The sequence below is a fragment of the Chiloscyllium plagiosum genome, unplaced genomic scaffold (genome assembly GCF_037043375.1).
Source record: "Chiloscyllium plagiosum isolate Xiang-an unplaced genomic scaffold, Cpla_swu_hap1 HiC_scaffold_13, whole genome shotgun sequence".
NCBI lineage: Eukaryota > Metazoa > Chordata > Chondrichthyes > Orectolobiformes > Hemiscylliidae > Chiloscyllium > Chiloscyllium plagiosum.
The window spans coordinates 73,853,425-73,870,243 of NW_028270151.1; the positions used below are offsets into that span (position 1 = coordinate 73,853,425).

At 39.9% G+C, this 16,819-nt stretch overlaps 1 protein-coding gene across 2 annotated transcripts in view; it reads right to left on the minus strand.

Annotated features, from left to right (window-relative positions):
- uggt1 (UDP-glucose glycoprotein glucosyltransferase 1) overlaps nt 1-16,819 on the minus strand; it is a 143,844-nt gene that overhangs the window by 65,788 nt on the left and 61,237 nt on the right. Inside the window, exons 19-21 of one of the 2 annotated variants that reach the window (XM_043701924.2) lie at nt 15,058-15,178; nt 13,475-13,573; nt 1,041-1,064 (exon numbers count right to left, since the gene is read on the minus strand). In XM_043701924.2, the coding sequence (XP_043557859.2) occupies nt 1,041-1,064; nt 13,475-13,573; nt 15,058-15,178 (244 nt within the window). The remainder of the gene's footprint in view (nt 1-1,040; nt 1,065-13,474; nt 13,574-15,057; nt 15,179-16,819) is intronic. The other variant, XM_043701925.2, reaches the window with a different exon arrangement.

Below are 16,819 nucleotides of genomic sequence, written 5' to 3' on the forward strand. Positions count from 1 at the left end.
TTCCGAGGCACTTGTTGAACTCAACCGTCATACAGGAAGTGCAGTGATGATTCACCAGATGTGATCCCAGGATGGCAGGACTGGGTAAACAGGACCTGTATTCACTGGAGTTTCAAAGACTGTGAGGTGATCTCATTGAAACCTACAGAATACTTAAAGAAATAGAATGGCTAGATGCAGGTAAGTTATTTCCCCAGTTGGGGAGTCTAGAACCGCGGGCACAGTTTAACAATGAAGGGGTTACAGTTATAGAACTGAGATAAAAAACTATTTTACTCAGTGTTATAAACCTTTAGAATTCTCTATTCTAAAGGTCTGTGGGAGCTCAGCCTTAGAGATTGTTTTAAGTAGGGGTTGGTAAATATTTGATTACCAGTATCTGAAGGGGTTTTAGGGATGGTGTGCCTCAAAGGGATGGAAATATTTAATCAATCATGAACATATTTAAAAGCGGAGCAGGCTCAACAGACTGAATGGCCTCTTCCTATTCCTCTTCGGTTTTGGCTTATCATCACACAGAACAGAGATTGAACCAAATGCCTTCCAGGTTTGCACAGCTTTAATCATGTTATAGCATATTCACCAACTGAGCTGCTAAGGGGCTCCTCATTATAAAGTCATTGAATAGAAAGTTTCACTGAACATGGTAGATTTGAATGGCCAAATTTCAGGAAGCAGCATGTATTGCCAAATTAAACTTCAAGGTCCTCACATTAAATTATGTTTGAAAACCGTCATTAGGTTTTATTTGATCAAATTAAATATCTAGAAGGAATATGCTTGAAAGGCCAAATATTCTTGAGCTGACGTTCCTTCATTTATATTTAAATTTGTGCAACAGTAAGTCAGTTAATTTAAATTGGCAAGTTGCAGTTTTGATTCTTAAACAATCTACTGTATTGTAACAGGAGTCATGAATACATGTGGAATCAAGTAGTTCAAGTTGCATTGAATAATAAAGCAATTGAGTGGAAAAAAATGAAATATGCATCAGATTGAGGTAGATATGAATCAGACTAACAAATAGAGCAGAAAGTTACCATAGATCTCTCTTGAAGACATTCCTGCACAAAAGCATAAAGGACAAAAAAAAGAAATGAAAAACATGAATAGCAGAATAAAGTCAAATTTATAGCAAACAGTGTCAAGCTGTAGTCACACTTAACACAAGTGTTTTCTGATAATACAGCCCGTGGCACCCAAATACAGAAAGCATCCATTTGTAAATTAAATCATCTGAAGGGGATATTATGGAGTTCAGAAGTGCTGGAGATGGAGAAAAACACACTATTAAATTAAATACTACTCTCAGCCAATTATTGAAAACCATTTTAAACATTCAGACAAAGTAATATAGTGTGCGAGATATGCGGCTGTCCAGCCCCATCTCCGGCACTTTTATTTCCCTTCCCAGGAACAAAGACACGGAAGAGTCTGTCCAAAACTTTTCATTCAACTTTGCAAAGTCGGGTGCAATGCCTCGTGGGTACACACATTAATAATAATCTCCACACATTATATACACGTAAATGTGGGCTGGGTCTCCTACTGCTGTCTTGACCAATGAATGCTAGGGTTCCCCACTGTTTTCCTTATTTGGGTTCTGGTGCCTGCGATTATTTTGTTACTCACTTGGCCAATCAGTGTTCGAGTTCCCCGTTCTTTCCTTATATGGATGATGTTGTACAACTGTGGTTAAGGGCGGTCTCTCAGCTATCGAGGAAAGCTGTTACAATTGTTTCATTCATAAAAACATGGGGGAGGTCCGGCACCGGTTTCGAGTGTCTGCTTGTGTTTACTATAAGGCGCTTGTGTTTACTATAAGGCGCTTGTGTTTACTATAAGGCGCTTGTGTTTACTATAAGGCGCTTGTGTTTACTATAAGGTAGAAAAGACTAAAATGCAGCTAACCGTTTAAAAATTACACTACCCCCTACAATAGCAACTTTGAGGTACCTTGCAGATGTGACTTCATTTGGAATCCCACATAATCTTTAAATTCATGATAAAAATGAAAATTAACTTGTAAAGACAATCTGATTTGATTGCTGCAAAGCCAATTCTTTTCTCCACTTCTCCCAATGACTGATGCCTACCTCTTCCATATAGTATCAGTCCAATGTGGGAAAGCTGATAGCCTAATGTGTAATTAGTCATTGATACAAGGTACTGTATTCACATTGACCTGGTGTGAATTAATCTCACTCATATGCTAAAACTCCTCTTCTGTTTAAGTGGATGGTATAGAGATTCAAGATTCTTAGAGATTTTGCATAACCAGGGAACTGTGGATTTGTCCCAATCTCCAAGCCACTATCATCACATGTCCCAGTAATTGGATTTATTTTCAAGTTGCTCCTATGTACGTAATTCAATCACGGTCTTAATGTAAAAATATGGACTCCTTTTAGTCAGCTAAATACTAAATAAAACAATATTGATGTTTTTGGAATCTTAGATTAACTTTTATTCATTATTTAAAACCTTTAAAACACAAAAGCCCAATTGCTAGTCCAGAAAACAAATAACATATAATTTTAAAAAAACTATTCACATTTCAAGAGAAAACAGGAGGCATTTGTCAAAACAATTCAACTAATGACCCTCCATAACATTTAAATGGCTCTGTCCATCAGATTCACACTTCCATGCACAAAAATTGTAAAAAGAAGGAAGTTAGTTATTACAAATAAATTTGAAGTAAATTCCCCAAACCAGCATAAAGGCAGTTTTATTTCTTGATTGCAACAACATTTAAACCACAGGATTAAACATCCATACACCACACACAGGTAAGTTCCAAAATTAATATCAAAGTCAGGCTTATCCAGAAGCAATGGAGAAAATTAACAGGAATGACACGGGAATTAGCCTTTTTAACATTATTTCGTAGGATGTGGGCTTTGTTGGTACTCCCTGGTAGAGCTTCATGGTGGTGTGACAGCTCAAGTCCACATATACGAATGTATCAATTGCTTTTACGGAAGGAAATTTCAGTTCATAGTTGAAAAATATCACATCTAATCAAAGGGCCGAACCTCTTCCTGGTTACATTGTGCATTGGTGAAGTATATGTGGAAGAACCAAAGTTACAGTTCTTACATTCAAGTCAGTTTTCTTTTAATATTTATCACCAACTAATTAAGATGTGGAACTTCATATTCTTTAAAGGTACCATTACTGAGAATGCAATTTTATTTGGAAGTAATAAAGTAGTATCTGCCATTCACATTGCACCTGTAATGATCCTTTTAACACTTCTCAAGCAACTAATGAACTACTCAATGCATCTCCAAAACATTATTAATGCAGCTGCTGAGTGTTGAAGCTTGACGGAAAATGGTTTAAGAGTAACACAAGATGTTATTTGTCATAACGGACTGTAAGAAATGTAATGGAGCATGGCAACATGATTTTCAGAGCCAGAAACAGCCACTGATACAAGAGAAAAAAAAGAGACATTCACAAACTGCCAGAAATTGAAAAAACATTTACATTAAGCATTGAAGAGCAAAAGGTAATGTCTAAATATTATAAGCCATATAAAAAGATGTGAGGAACAGAAAAATTAAATATTTGCAGCTGATATATTAGCTACGAGAAAAGACAGAACATACAAACAAATCATACAAAACATGCTGGGAAAATATGGTAATATAGGCAACCACTTCCATGGGTCCACATTCACTGTCTCAATCATAACATAGAAAGACAAAACTATTAACTAATAGGTTCAACATAAAACAGAAGATTCAGCTCCTGAGCCATGATGTTCAAAAATATGTTGAAAAACTTAAGTAACTCCACACAGGCCAGTATCATATCACCAAGTCACCCTTTATCTACACATGAACAAATCTTGACTATAGTACTGCCTCATATAAAGTAGCACACCAATGTCTCAGTGTTTCTGACACTTCAACCTTTTTATGTCAGCCAAAGCTGCTTGACTGGATCAGATTAACAGTCCCAATTAGAGAACTCACTCCATGAGGTCCAATGAACTGACCTCATTATAATCACTACATTCCTCTCCCCACGCCCACAGGCATAGGCCGATCCTTTCTCGTGGACAGCCTCCTACGGTGTTTTAACGGCAGGTCAGATAACTCCGACCCAGCATCTGACACCAGTGCTGTGTGAAATGAGAGCTCACCTCTTGCGCCAGAAACACCACGTTGGAATTTCAGTCGTCTTCTTGCAGCAAAAGCATTGAGAGGGCTACTTCCAGCATGACCAACTGATTCAGAGGACTTGATAATGTTTGATGAAGAGAGAGTGAATCACGGATTCCGGCAGCATTTCCAATAGTTCAGAGGAGCAGGGCACATTTTCCTCCCGCACAGTTTGAGAATTTGTGGCTTTCACATGGTCCACATGCTTATTCAGGACCATTGCATCTACCCGAACTTTATACGTCATTGGTCCTGACCTTGCGTCAACTTTGCCTCTTACCCATGCGGGGCCGTAACCATGATTCTTACACCAAACTTTGTCCCCTGTAGCAAAGTGCCTCTCTGGCCTGGCGGAGTCTTGGTTCCGGAATTAGAATTCCTGATGCCATTTCCCCCTCCTGTCCAGGTCCGGGAAGATCAGACTTAACCTGGTGTGGAATCTTCTACCTATCAGCAACTCTGCTGATGCTATCCTTTAGTTGCGCGTAGGGTGGTTTAGAATCAAACAAGAATATGACAGCTTGGTATCTCGCAAGGCTATATGCTGTTTCTTCAACCCAGCCTTCAAAAGGTTGGACTGCACTTTCTGCCTGGGCACTGATGGGTGGTATGGAGCTATCCTTCTATATCGAAACCCATTCGACTTTAAGAAATAACCCCAAATTCCTTGCTGGTAAATAATAGCCCGTAATGTGCGACCAACAGTTCCAGGATCCTGTGGAGCAAAACATTTGCACAGTTTTTCTACCATCATTCCGTGCTTGACGAATGGACCCTATGCACGTCAAAACACTAAGTTGGCGTCTACAATGAATAAGAACATTGAACTCATGAAAGGAACTGCATAGATGACATGCAACTGAGTCCAAGGTTTACTCAGTCATTCTCGTGGATGTGGGGTGCTGCTCACGGTAATTTTTGCCCTTGTTGACAGTCTGAGTACATTCAAGCCTGTCCACTAGACATAATTTCTCGCCAACACCTTCATTTGGAGACCTCTGATTGATGCCAGGTTTTTTACGAACTTCCCATAATAATTTACCAGCCCAAGAAATGACCAAAACTCCTGGACAGATGTTGGAGCTGGAACACTTCTGATCACCCTTACTTTATCTTCCGACGGGTTTAACTCGGTCGTGTTGATTCTGCAGCCCAAGTAGGTCACTTGAGGAGCATGGAACACTTTTTTCTTTCTTAGGTATGCGCCCTTGGAAAATTGCCTTAGGATTATATCCAAGTTTTCTAAGTGTTCCTTACTAATATTCCCAGTTATCAGGATGCCATCAAGGTAAATAATGACCTGAGGTAGACCTTGCAAAATTAGAATCTTTTTTTAGAATTAGAATCCTGACAGTGTGGAAAAAGGGCTTCGGCCCAACAAGTTCATACTGACTCTCTGAAGAGTAACCCACCCAGGCCCATTCCCCTACCCCATATTTATCCCTGACTAATACATCTGACACATCCCTGAACACTATGAGCAATTTAGCGTGGTCAATTCACCTAACCTGCACATCTTTGGATTGTGGGAGGAAATTGGAGCATCCGGAGGAAACCCACGCAGACACAGGGAGAAGGTGCAAATGCCACACAGACAATCGCCGGACGCTGGAATCAAACCTGGGTCCCTGGCGCTGTGAAGCAGCAGTGCTAACAACTGAGCTAGTGTGCCGCCCTCCATTGTTCTCCATTGAGAACATTGTTCTCCAATGTTTTCCATTGTCCACTGAATAGTTACACAGGCTGATGATACCCCAAATGGCAGTCTCGAATATTCAGACAGGCCTTTAGGGGTATTAACTGTAGCATATTTCTGGGAATCCTGGTCTAAAATTGAAAATAAAAGTGTGGCTGATGTCCAGCTTCATGAAGGACAGCACCTCCCACCGGATTTTTATATAAATCCTCTCTTGAGGGATTGGGTATTTATCCAGCCAAAATAACTGATGCACCGTTTGCTTAAATTCCCCACAAAGGCAAACTGACCCATCAGACTTCAAAATCTGTATGATTGGTGCTGCCTATTCCATGAATTGCAATTGTTTGATGATTCCTTCATTTTCCTGCCTTCTGATTTCTGCCCCTACTTTTGCCTAGGAGGCAAATGGCACTGGGCGGGCTTTGCAGAATCAGGGAACTGCCTGTGGTCAACATTCAAGATGGTCTTGGATCCTCGAAGATCTCAGGTATTTAATCAAGACTTCACTCAAGCAACCATTTTCTAATTGAAATATGTTAGCCAATTTAGGTGCATCACTCGCAACTAATTTCACCCCATCAAGCTTGGGCTCGAGCCTTTTAATGCAATCATTGGTAACTGAACGAGTTGCTTTTGAGACAAGACCAGAACCAAAGTCGTACCCTTAATCTGTAAAGTTTCCCTGGTATAGATTCTGAGCTGAGCTGAAATCTTGTGCAAATTAAAGGGCTGAAGTCCAAAGTGAATTTTATTTAAAACTGGTTCTGCAATCACTGAAACAACCATGCTGGTATCAACCTCCATTAGAACCAGGTGACCATTTAACCAGATGTTTAACTTGATTGATTGTTATTTTGATGTTGCTAAGCTATTTAACTGTTCCAAATCAGATATAGGTGGACTTTCCAGGGAATGAGCTCTTGTGCATACCAGTCTATCAGTTCTCTCACTCCATTTAGGTTTAGCAGGACCCCTTTGAGTCCACATATTGCAGTAACTACAATGGCTAGCCAGCCAAGATCCTTAACGAAATTTTAACCATTTAGCCAAGGCTTGTCTTTGTTTTTGGGTTTTGCTGTGGGCTGATCAAATCCCTTTGATCAGGATATGTCCCGAGTGAGACTATGAAATGGCCGACACTCAAGTGGTGTTCCCCAAGCTTAGTTGGACTGGCAATGGTGTGTACTTTCATCAGAATACCTTGCAACTTTTATGCTCTACTTGCCACATTTTTGCCCATGATAAAGCACATGATGGAAGTCCAGCTGGGCTTCAGTAGGAGGCATCAGTTTTGTATCGTTAAATAATTAATTCCACAGACCATATGGGTTCTCAGCATCTCACAAAAACTTACACAAAATTCAGAGTCTTCTGCCAGTCGCTTAGTCAAAAATCCCAATATGGATTTGCCTTGTTCGCGAATTACTAGGGTCATAATATTTCTTCACTTATGTCAGTCACTATTGAAAAGTTTTTGAATCTGATGCCTCAGGGAGAGTTAGGCTCCTAATGACAGAAAAAGTTGCAGCTCCACAGACTGTCAGGAGAATTATTTGTTTTTTTGACTGTCACAATGTTCTTTGGTCAGAAAAAATAATATATCCTTTCCAAATACTGGGCCAAGTCCTCAACAGCAGGGAAGAATTGGTCGAGCTTCCCAAACAAAGGTGTGATGTAAGAAATGCTTATCCGAAGTCAAGAACGACTGTTGCGAGAAAGGTTCTTCAGGATCATGTTTTACTCTTACCACCACTGAAATAAATCCATCGAGGTCAGTAACCCATCACAACGTCAAGCTTTATTTATAGTCCTTGATTCCTCGTACTGCCCTAGTCGGGCACCAGAGCATCAGCATCTCTGACATTCAACCTTTTTATGTCAGCCATGGCTCCCTGATTGGCCCAGATTAACAGCTTCAACTGGGGAACTCATATACTATGAGGTTCAGCTGGCTGACCTCACTACAATCACGATATATACAATTACAGATCTTTTCTGAAGGTGGAAAGTGTACAGTGATATTATCCCAACTTTTACTTGAATACTTAATTTGAAAAGCTTGTTTTCATAAGCATGCAGAGACTCAAAGAAACCAAAATCTGCATCATATATCAGTGCTGACAATGTAGCAGCATGCCACTGAAATACTAGCCACCACTTAATTATAAGCCCACTGCAGAATTTATAGTACGTCTATGTTCTCCCTTCGAGCCTGCTGCTCTTTGTTTTATCAAAGTTACTTGTACACAGGGCAATTTCAGAAAACAAAAATACACAGCAAATGACTATAGTAACACCAATTTCTGTTACCTTAAAATTCAGCTGTTGTGCACAGCCAGTCTTTGTAGTGCATGGTCACTTTAATTCATTGCTCAGCTTTGCCTGTCAATTATTTTCCACAGAAGGAGGCCTGCACAGTGCCTTTCAGGCTGCTGTTCAACTGGGTACCCCGCAGTTGAGCAAAAGATGTTCTTATTCATGAAAGATTACAACACTGGAACATAGTCCCTGCTTTAAATGAAATTGGTGAGTCAGGGACTAATTGCTTGTATTTTGAGTAGCGTTTATTTCAACTTTCCAATCTGGAATAATGTGATCCAATCGGGAGAATATCCCAAGAGTTCACAGAAAGCACGAGGATTTAAATCTAGAGGGCTAGAAGTGGAAAAGAGCAAACTTACAATAATGTTTGTACTTTATTCAAGAACCACGTTTGCAGCCAAAAGGTGTGAATTACTGAGCTGCAAACATCAAAAATTTAAGATCACAAACCAAGTGAACAGGAAATAAAATATGCTCACAATTATGTTGCAACAAAAATTGACCATGAAAATAACAGGTAACAGGCAAGCAGGATATTAAACAAAGTGTTAAATTTGTATTGAACCCTTGATAGGGGTAGAGGTATTGGAGGAGTTTGCAAAACGCAAGATTTGCCAGGATGACACTAGAAGTGCAAGGTCAAACTGAACTGCAAAGAATCAACAAGTGGAGTCCGACTTCCTCTTAAAGGGTGAGGGTTATAGGATGACCTAACAGCTGTTTTTAAAATTATGAAAGATTTTTCACAAACCTGCCAAGGGAAAACTAAATGCCGAGAATTCCCAAGCTGAATGTCTCAGCAGTAACTTGGCTTCCACATCCAGACCTCCATCTTGGACCCCAGCACCTGCACTCTCCATCGGCAGCAGCTGTACATACCCCATGTACAGACAATGGTGTAGTCCACTTGCCTGACTCTCTGCATTATGACGAATCACCGAACCATGTGCACATGCTGCTACCCAGTCATGGTGCATGTCAGGGTGCACCGGCAACTATCCTTGCAATGCTGCTGTATGGACAGTTTGTACACAAAAAGAGCACTCAACTCGTGAACTGGAACAGGCAAAATTTCAGGGCTACTTGACTGCCCTCTTAATACTCATGCTCTTGGAGTCTTCCTGGATGCCCACAGCATCCTTGCCTTAACTTTCTAAACTTTGCATCCTCAGCCATAACTATGAGGCTCACAGTACTGCTTGTCTTATGGCAGACAAAGCCAGGAAAACTTTTCATGGTTTTTAACAGTCCTCAGTTAAGTGGAGCAGAAATGGCCAATAACATTCTTCGTCTACTGTTGGCAATCCTCCAGACACCTAAGGTTGCAATGAGCTGAATGACAGCCTCAAACCAAAGAAAGAGAAGAGTTGTCCTCTGTACCATCCTGTCCACTAGAATTTTTAGGTGCCCATCTGCAAAGCGGAAGCCAGATTTACTTTTATCTATTATGTCTGAGGGGAGTGTCACAAACCTCCAAGGCAATTCCAGAAATACCAAACAGTGGTGAGTTATCTGGCCACAATTAGTGGGAGATTCAAACTAGCTTTAGATTAGAAGGACGCAATAGTAGCAGGGTAGGTAATTAATGAGATCTAACAAGGAAAACAGCGCAGGAAAAGGTAGTCAATTGGAAAACAGCAACACCAGAGGCCATCAATGCAAGTCACTAAAATGTTATATACCTATGTTGAGCAGAAATTTCTTTAGCCATTAGCGCAGTAAGAACGCAGAATGCCAATTTGATTGGATCAAAGCATAACAACATACAAATGCCCTGATGAAGACTGGAGTGAAGATGATTTTTACTTTCATTCTTTCTTGGACAAATCAAATGTTTACTATGGAGAAGGACGTGGAAGATATAGAATGTGGGGAAATAGATGATGACATCTTCAAAAATGACCATATTACAGAGGAGGAAGTGCTGCATGAAAGTAGATAAATTCCCAGAACATGATCAGGTGCATCCTCGAACTCTGAGAAGCTAGGGAAGTAATTGCCAGGCCTCTTACTGAGATATTTGCATCATCGATAGTCACAGGCAAGGTGCCGGAAGACTGGAGATTAGCTAACGTGGTGCCATTATTTAGCAAAGGTAGTAAGGACAAGCCTGGGAACTATAGACCGGTGAGCCTGACGTCGGTGGTGGGCAAGTTGTTGCAGGGAATCCTGAGGGACAGGATTTACACATATTTAGAAAACTAAGTACTGATTAGGGATAGTCAACATGGCTTTATGCACGGGAAATCATGTCTCACAAATCTGATTCAGATTTTTTAAAAAGTAACAAAGAGAGTTGATTAGGGCAGAGCTTTAGACGTGATGTATATGGACTTAAGTAAAGCATTCAACAAGGTTCCCCATGGGAGACTGATTAGTAAGGTTAGATCTCATGGAATACAGGGAGAACTAGCCATTTGGATACAGAACTGGCTCGAAGGTAGAAGACAGAGTGTGATGGTGGAGGGTTTTTTTCAGACTAGAGGCCGGTGACCAGTGGAGTGCTGGGTCCACTATTTTTCGTCATTTATATAAATGTTTTGGATGTGAGCATAGGAGGTAAAGTTAGTAAGTTTGCTGATGACACCAAAATTGGAGGTGTAGTGGACACAGCGAAGAAGGTTACCTCAGATTACAACGGGATCTTGATCAGATGGGCCAATGGGCTGAGGAATAGCAGATGGAGTTTAATTAAGATAAATGCAAGGTGCTGCATTTTGGGAAAGCAAATCTTAGCAGGATTTATACACTTAATGGTAAGGTCCTAGGGAGTGTTGCTGAACAAAGAGACTTTGGAGTGCAGATTCATAGCTCCTTGAAGTAGAGTCGCAGGTAGATAGGATAGTGAAGAAGGCATTTAGGACGCTTTCCTTTATTGGTCAGAGTATTGAGTATAGGGGTTGGGAGGTCATATTGCGGCTGTACAGGACATTGGTTAGGCCATTTTTGGAATATTGCATGCAATTCTGGTCTCCTTCCTATCACAAGGATGTTGTGAAACTTGAAAGGGTTCAGAAAAGATGCATGAGGATGTTAGGCAAAAGTGAGGACTGCAGATGCTGGAAACCAGATTTTAGATTAGAGTGGTGCTGGAAAAGCACAACAGGTCAGGCAGCATCTGAAGAGCAGGAAAGTCGACGTTTCGGGCAAAAGCCCTTCATCAGGAATAGAGGCAGGGAGCCGCCAGGGTGGAGAGATAAATGGCGGGGCGTCGGGGGTGGGGCTGGGGAGAAGGTAGCAAAGGGTACATAGGTGAATGGGGGTGGGGATAGGGGTGATAGGTTAGAGAGGAGGGTGGAGCAGATAGGTGGGAAGGGAGATTGGCAGGTAGAACAAGGCATGAGGACAATGCTAAGCTGGAAGATGGGGGGAGGGGAAATGAGAAAATTGGTGAAGTCCACATTGATGCCCTGGGGTTGAAGTATTCCGAGGTTGAAGATGAGGCGTTCTTCCTCCAGGCGTCGGGTGATGAGGGAGCGGTGGTGGACGAGACTCAGGACCTGCATGTCCTCGGCAGAGTGGGAGGATGTTGCCAGGTTTGGAGGATTTGAGCAATAGGGAGAGGCTGAATAGGCTGGGGCTGTGTTTCCCTGGAGCGTTGAAGGCTGAGGGGTGACCTTATAGAGGGTTTATAAAATCATGAGGGGCATGGATAAGATAAGTAGACAAAATCTTTTCCCTAAGGTGGGGGAGTCCAGGACCAGAGGGCATAGGTTTAGGGTGAGACGGGCAAGATATAAAAAGGGACCCAAGGGGCAACTGTTTCATACAGAAGATATATGTATGGAATGAGTTGCCAGAGGAAGTAGTGGAGGCTGGTACAATTACAACATTAAAAGGCATCTGGATGGGTACATGAATAGAAAGTGTTTAAAAGGCTATGGGCCAAGTGCTGGCAAATGGGACTAGATTGTGTTGGGATATCTGGTCGGCATGGACGAGTTGGACCGAAAGGACTGTTTCCGTGCTGTACATCTCTATGACTCTACAACTCTAAATGATTCAGCACACCCTTGTTCTTAGAGTGGTTGTTCACAGGCAATGCAGAATGGGTAATACTGAAGGGGGCTTTTCTTGATTTTGCAAGGAACAGATTCAACAGATATTTCTAGTACATCCTTACACCTGTTCCCCACTTTCAAAGAACCATCAGAATTATCTTGCTACTAGTGTCAATATAGGATGAATGTAATTAAAAATAAGATAATGGATTTTCACATCTGCACACTACATTACAAAAATAAATTAACAGCTTTGCACCACTGCACAAGTAGAGAAAATGAGATGACTACCACAGATCTTGGATACGAGAATCAAGAGGGGTATCCTATAAACTTCAAACAGTTTACAAATGATAGGTGCACACAAGAAGAATTGATATTTATATACTAGTTGATCTCTTTATAGCTAACATTAAGTCAGGTTTTGACGATATTCAGCAACCTGATAATAACTCTTTCCATAAAGATCTGATTTTCAGTACGTTCTGTTGACAAATCAGGCAGTATTTTGTGTTAAACAACAGAATACAAAATGCACTATTCAGCTAGTTATGGTGAACTTGCATCCCATATGGTCACAAAATCTAAGTATCAAACAAATAAAGCTTTAAATCCATGAGGTTATTCATCCCTTGATTGAAAAACAATGCAAATTGTAATTAACGGCTTAAGTTTCAGGCTCCACCCCATTTTGATTTGCATCTATTAATGTGAGATGGCTACATATACTGATATTTGGTTTGTCCAGCATACGTTACTTGTCAGTCACACTACTATGCCTTATTTCAGATGGTGAATTCAAAATTCATTGTTGTGTAAATCTGTCTGGGGAAAATGTTACAAATCCTGCAGGGTATTTCAAAGCTGACAGTGCTTGTGAATGCACAAGGGCTTTTTAAAGATGGCACTAGTATCAGGGATGCTGACTCATTCTAGAATAACCAAGCATTAGGGAATTCTTTTGGCTACAACGAGTGGGAGACTGAAATCCGTATCAGACAAGAAGGGTGTCATAGCAGCAGCCCATTTCAAGGAATATATTTAACCACTCAAGGATATCCCCAAAAAGCCAGAATGTTTGCAGCAGCTTAACTGACCTTTAGCAATTAGATGGTCAGCTACAGCGAAAAACTTAATAGGAAATTGAGGTTTACAAATTAGACTTAAGACAACATGACATCAGAATTAACATGAAAATTACCATGGAGACTGTGTACACAGTAAAGTAAATATCATACGAACAAGGTAAAAAAAAAATTCAATCCCAAACATTGTACCTCTTTTAGACAAATACGGCATATTGTTGGCGACAGCTGCAGACTTTTCCTCTGACTTTAGGAAAGCAAAATGGGAATAGTCATCTATCCCCTCTTTAGCTGTAAGAAAATGTGCATTCATTAAATATTTATTTAGGGTACTGTTTAATTCTAACAGTAACCACAAATTGTTAAAGGACATTTGCCAAAAAAGATCAATTCTGTAAGTTCACTTTGCATGATAAAATACACAGCAGCTTAAATATCAATTTGCTGGTTTAACGCAAAGTGAGAATACATACACGGAGACAATGTAACCTAATTTGCCCAACCTCATTGAAGGATATCAAATTCTATTCAATTAGTTCATGTATTAGAGTATTATTTAAATGGAGAAAAACTGCAGAAAGTTGCAACGCAATATGATCTGGAGGTATTTGTATATGAAATGCAGAAAGCTAGCACATAGATGCAGCAGATAAACAGGAAGACTAATGGAATACTGGCCCTTATTTCATGGGGACTGGAGCATAAGAGTAGGGAAGTCTTACTTCAGCTGTACAAGGTGCTGGTGAGGCCACATCTAGAGTATCGTGAGCAGTTTTGGTGTCCTTATTTAAGGAAAGACATTATTTCATTGGAAGCAGTTCAGAGAAGGTTCACTAGCAAGATACCCAGCATGGAGGGACTGTCTTGTGAGCAAACACTAAATAGGTTGGGACTCCATACATGGTTTTTAAGAGAATGAAAGGTGATCTCAGTGAAACATTTGGATACGTAAGGGCCTGACAGGACAAATGCTGAGAAAATGTTTCCCCTCATGAAAACATCTAGGACCAGAGGGCATAGTCTCAGAATAAAAGGGCGTCAACTTAAGACTGAGATGAGAAGGAATTTCTTCCCTCAGAAGGTTGAAAGTCTTTGGCACTCATTGACACAGATGGAGCAGAGTCTCAGAGGCTGAGATAGATAGATAGATTCTTGATCAATGTAGGAATCAAAGGTTATGGAAAAAGAGCAGGAAAGTAGTTGCGAGGCATGTTGGACCAACTATGATCTTGTTGAATGGCAGAGCTGGGTCGAATGTTCCTGTTTTTATGGAGTTATGGTCTTACGATATATCAAATGTATTTTGTGAGATCTGCTCCAGACAAGAAAATTATTAAACACTTGTCTTTCTTCCTTTGTTTCTTCTTCATCCAGCCCCATCACTAGGTATTTTCAATTTTAAAACTACACCACACCATAATTTTCACTTGTTGTATTTAGGTCCAGTATCCATTAATGAATCCTATATGTTTCAATTAGATCATCATGCAGGAAAATGATTCAATAATCTTGCTTTGGAAGAATTTGGAAGAGTCCCATTTTAACCTGGAAATCAGGGCTCGTGGAATTGGAAACCTGCACTGAATCGATACGTTATGTGCAGGAATTTAAACATCTCCAGGTGATCCACCTATATGTGTACTTCTAATTTACTTTTTAAATAATAGATCACTTAATAAGGTCATGCATTATTTTCAAAGGAAATCAAAAGTAGTAAGCTTTGGAAGTTTATCAAAACACTTCAACTCCAGCCCAAGCCATTTTATAGCTCTTACTTTCAGCAGAGAAATCGAGGTAATCTCTCTCAGAGCTAAGAATTCTGGAATTGATTCTTGGAACAATACTTGGCTGATTCATTATGAAATCGACAACATCCATTTCATTGTTCAGTTCGCCCTAAAAAATAATAAAATGACTTTAAATTAGAGAGAAAGAATAGAAAAGGAAAATCATAGTTTACAGAGAACTAACAGCAGTGAGCTGTTTGGCCCATGCTGCTGTTTATGCCTACCATTAGCCTCCACTCACCTTATTATATGTAACGCGATTGACATATCACTCCATTTCTTTTTGCATCATGTGTTTATCTACTTTTCCCCCAAATGCATCTATGCTATTTGCCTAAACTATTTCTTACGCTAATAAGTTCCATATACAAGTAACCCTCTAGATAAAGAAGTTTCTTCTGGTCCCTTGCTGGATTTATGAAGGACTAATTACCTCCTAGTTATGACCCTTACTTTTGGACTCATTCATAGTGGAAACATCTTTCGATCTGTCTTGTCAATCACTAACTAATTTTAGATGACTATCTGGCTATCATTCAGCTGCTTCCTTTCTAGAGCTAAGATACCCACCAATTCATACTTTCAATTTTGTTTTAGCCGCTGCAATTGGAAAATAATTTTGGAAACCTTTCTAGCATGGTCGTCTTACAAGATGACCATGATGGTCGTCTTACAAGATCTCGAAATATCCCAAAGTTCTTCCAAGTCAATAAATAAATCTGTAGCAACATTCAATTTTATTAAAGAGAAACACTGCAACCTATTCACACACATCAAGGTTCCAGAAACAGCAAATAGATAAATGATCATTTAATTTGTTTTAGTGGTGCTTGGTGAGAAGTGAACATGAGAAAGCTAATGAAGCATACCATAAGAAATAAAAATTACAAACATGTGTGTGGCTGAAAGAAAGATAGGAGGGTGTGGGAGGGCTAGAATCTAAAATTTAGCAGTTACAACAATGTTTTCATTATTCATCCACCTCAACAAACTATCCAAAGACTTATTTTATTTCAAGTCCTTCTCACTGGTATTTCCTAGACCATCTGGTCAACAATAACATGGACGCATGCTTTACATGCAATCATTTTCGAACACAATTCTGAAGAATAATCCATTTTAATAATATAGTTATTTGGTTCTCCCTCACTGTTTTATTTAAATGTTAATTTTTCCTAATTCTTCAAAAACTGATCTTCAATTAAATTAATTGATTAATTAATGTTATGTAACATGCCATAAGAACACATGAATTGGAAGAAATAAGTCACTCAGTGGACTCTACTTTCTGGTCTGCCTCCGAAAAACCTTGACTATCTTGTAGATCAAAAATCAATCTGGAATGTGTGCCATAGAGTCAATATCCATAACTTTGTTCAATTATGAAAAAGGAAGTGGATGTCCTTTCGCTGTTAGATCCTAACAAAGGACATCCAACAATACCCTTAAAAATATAGGATCACGAACTACAACCATGTCAGGAGATTATAGAAGCTGGAATTATTTATCTACTGACAAAGGAGATTAAGGCAAGATTTATATAGTCATACAGCACAGAAACAGACACTTTGGTCCAACTGGCCAAAGCCAACCAAGTTCCCCAAACCAAACTAGCTCCACTTGCCTACATTTGGCCTGTATCCCTCTAAACCTTTCCTATTCATGTACTTATCCAAATATCCTTTGAAATGTTGTATGTGCATCTACCACTTCATCTGGCAGTTCATTCCACATACGAACCACTCTCTGT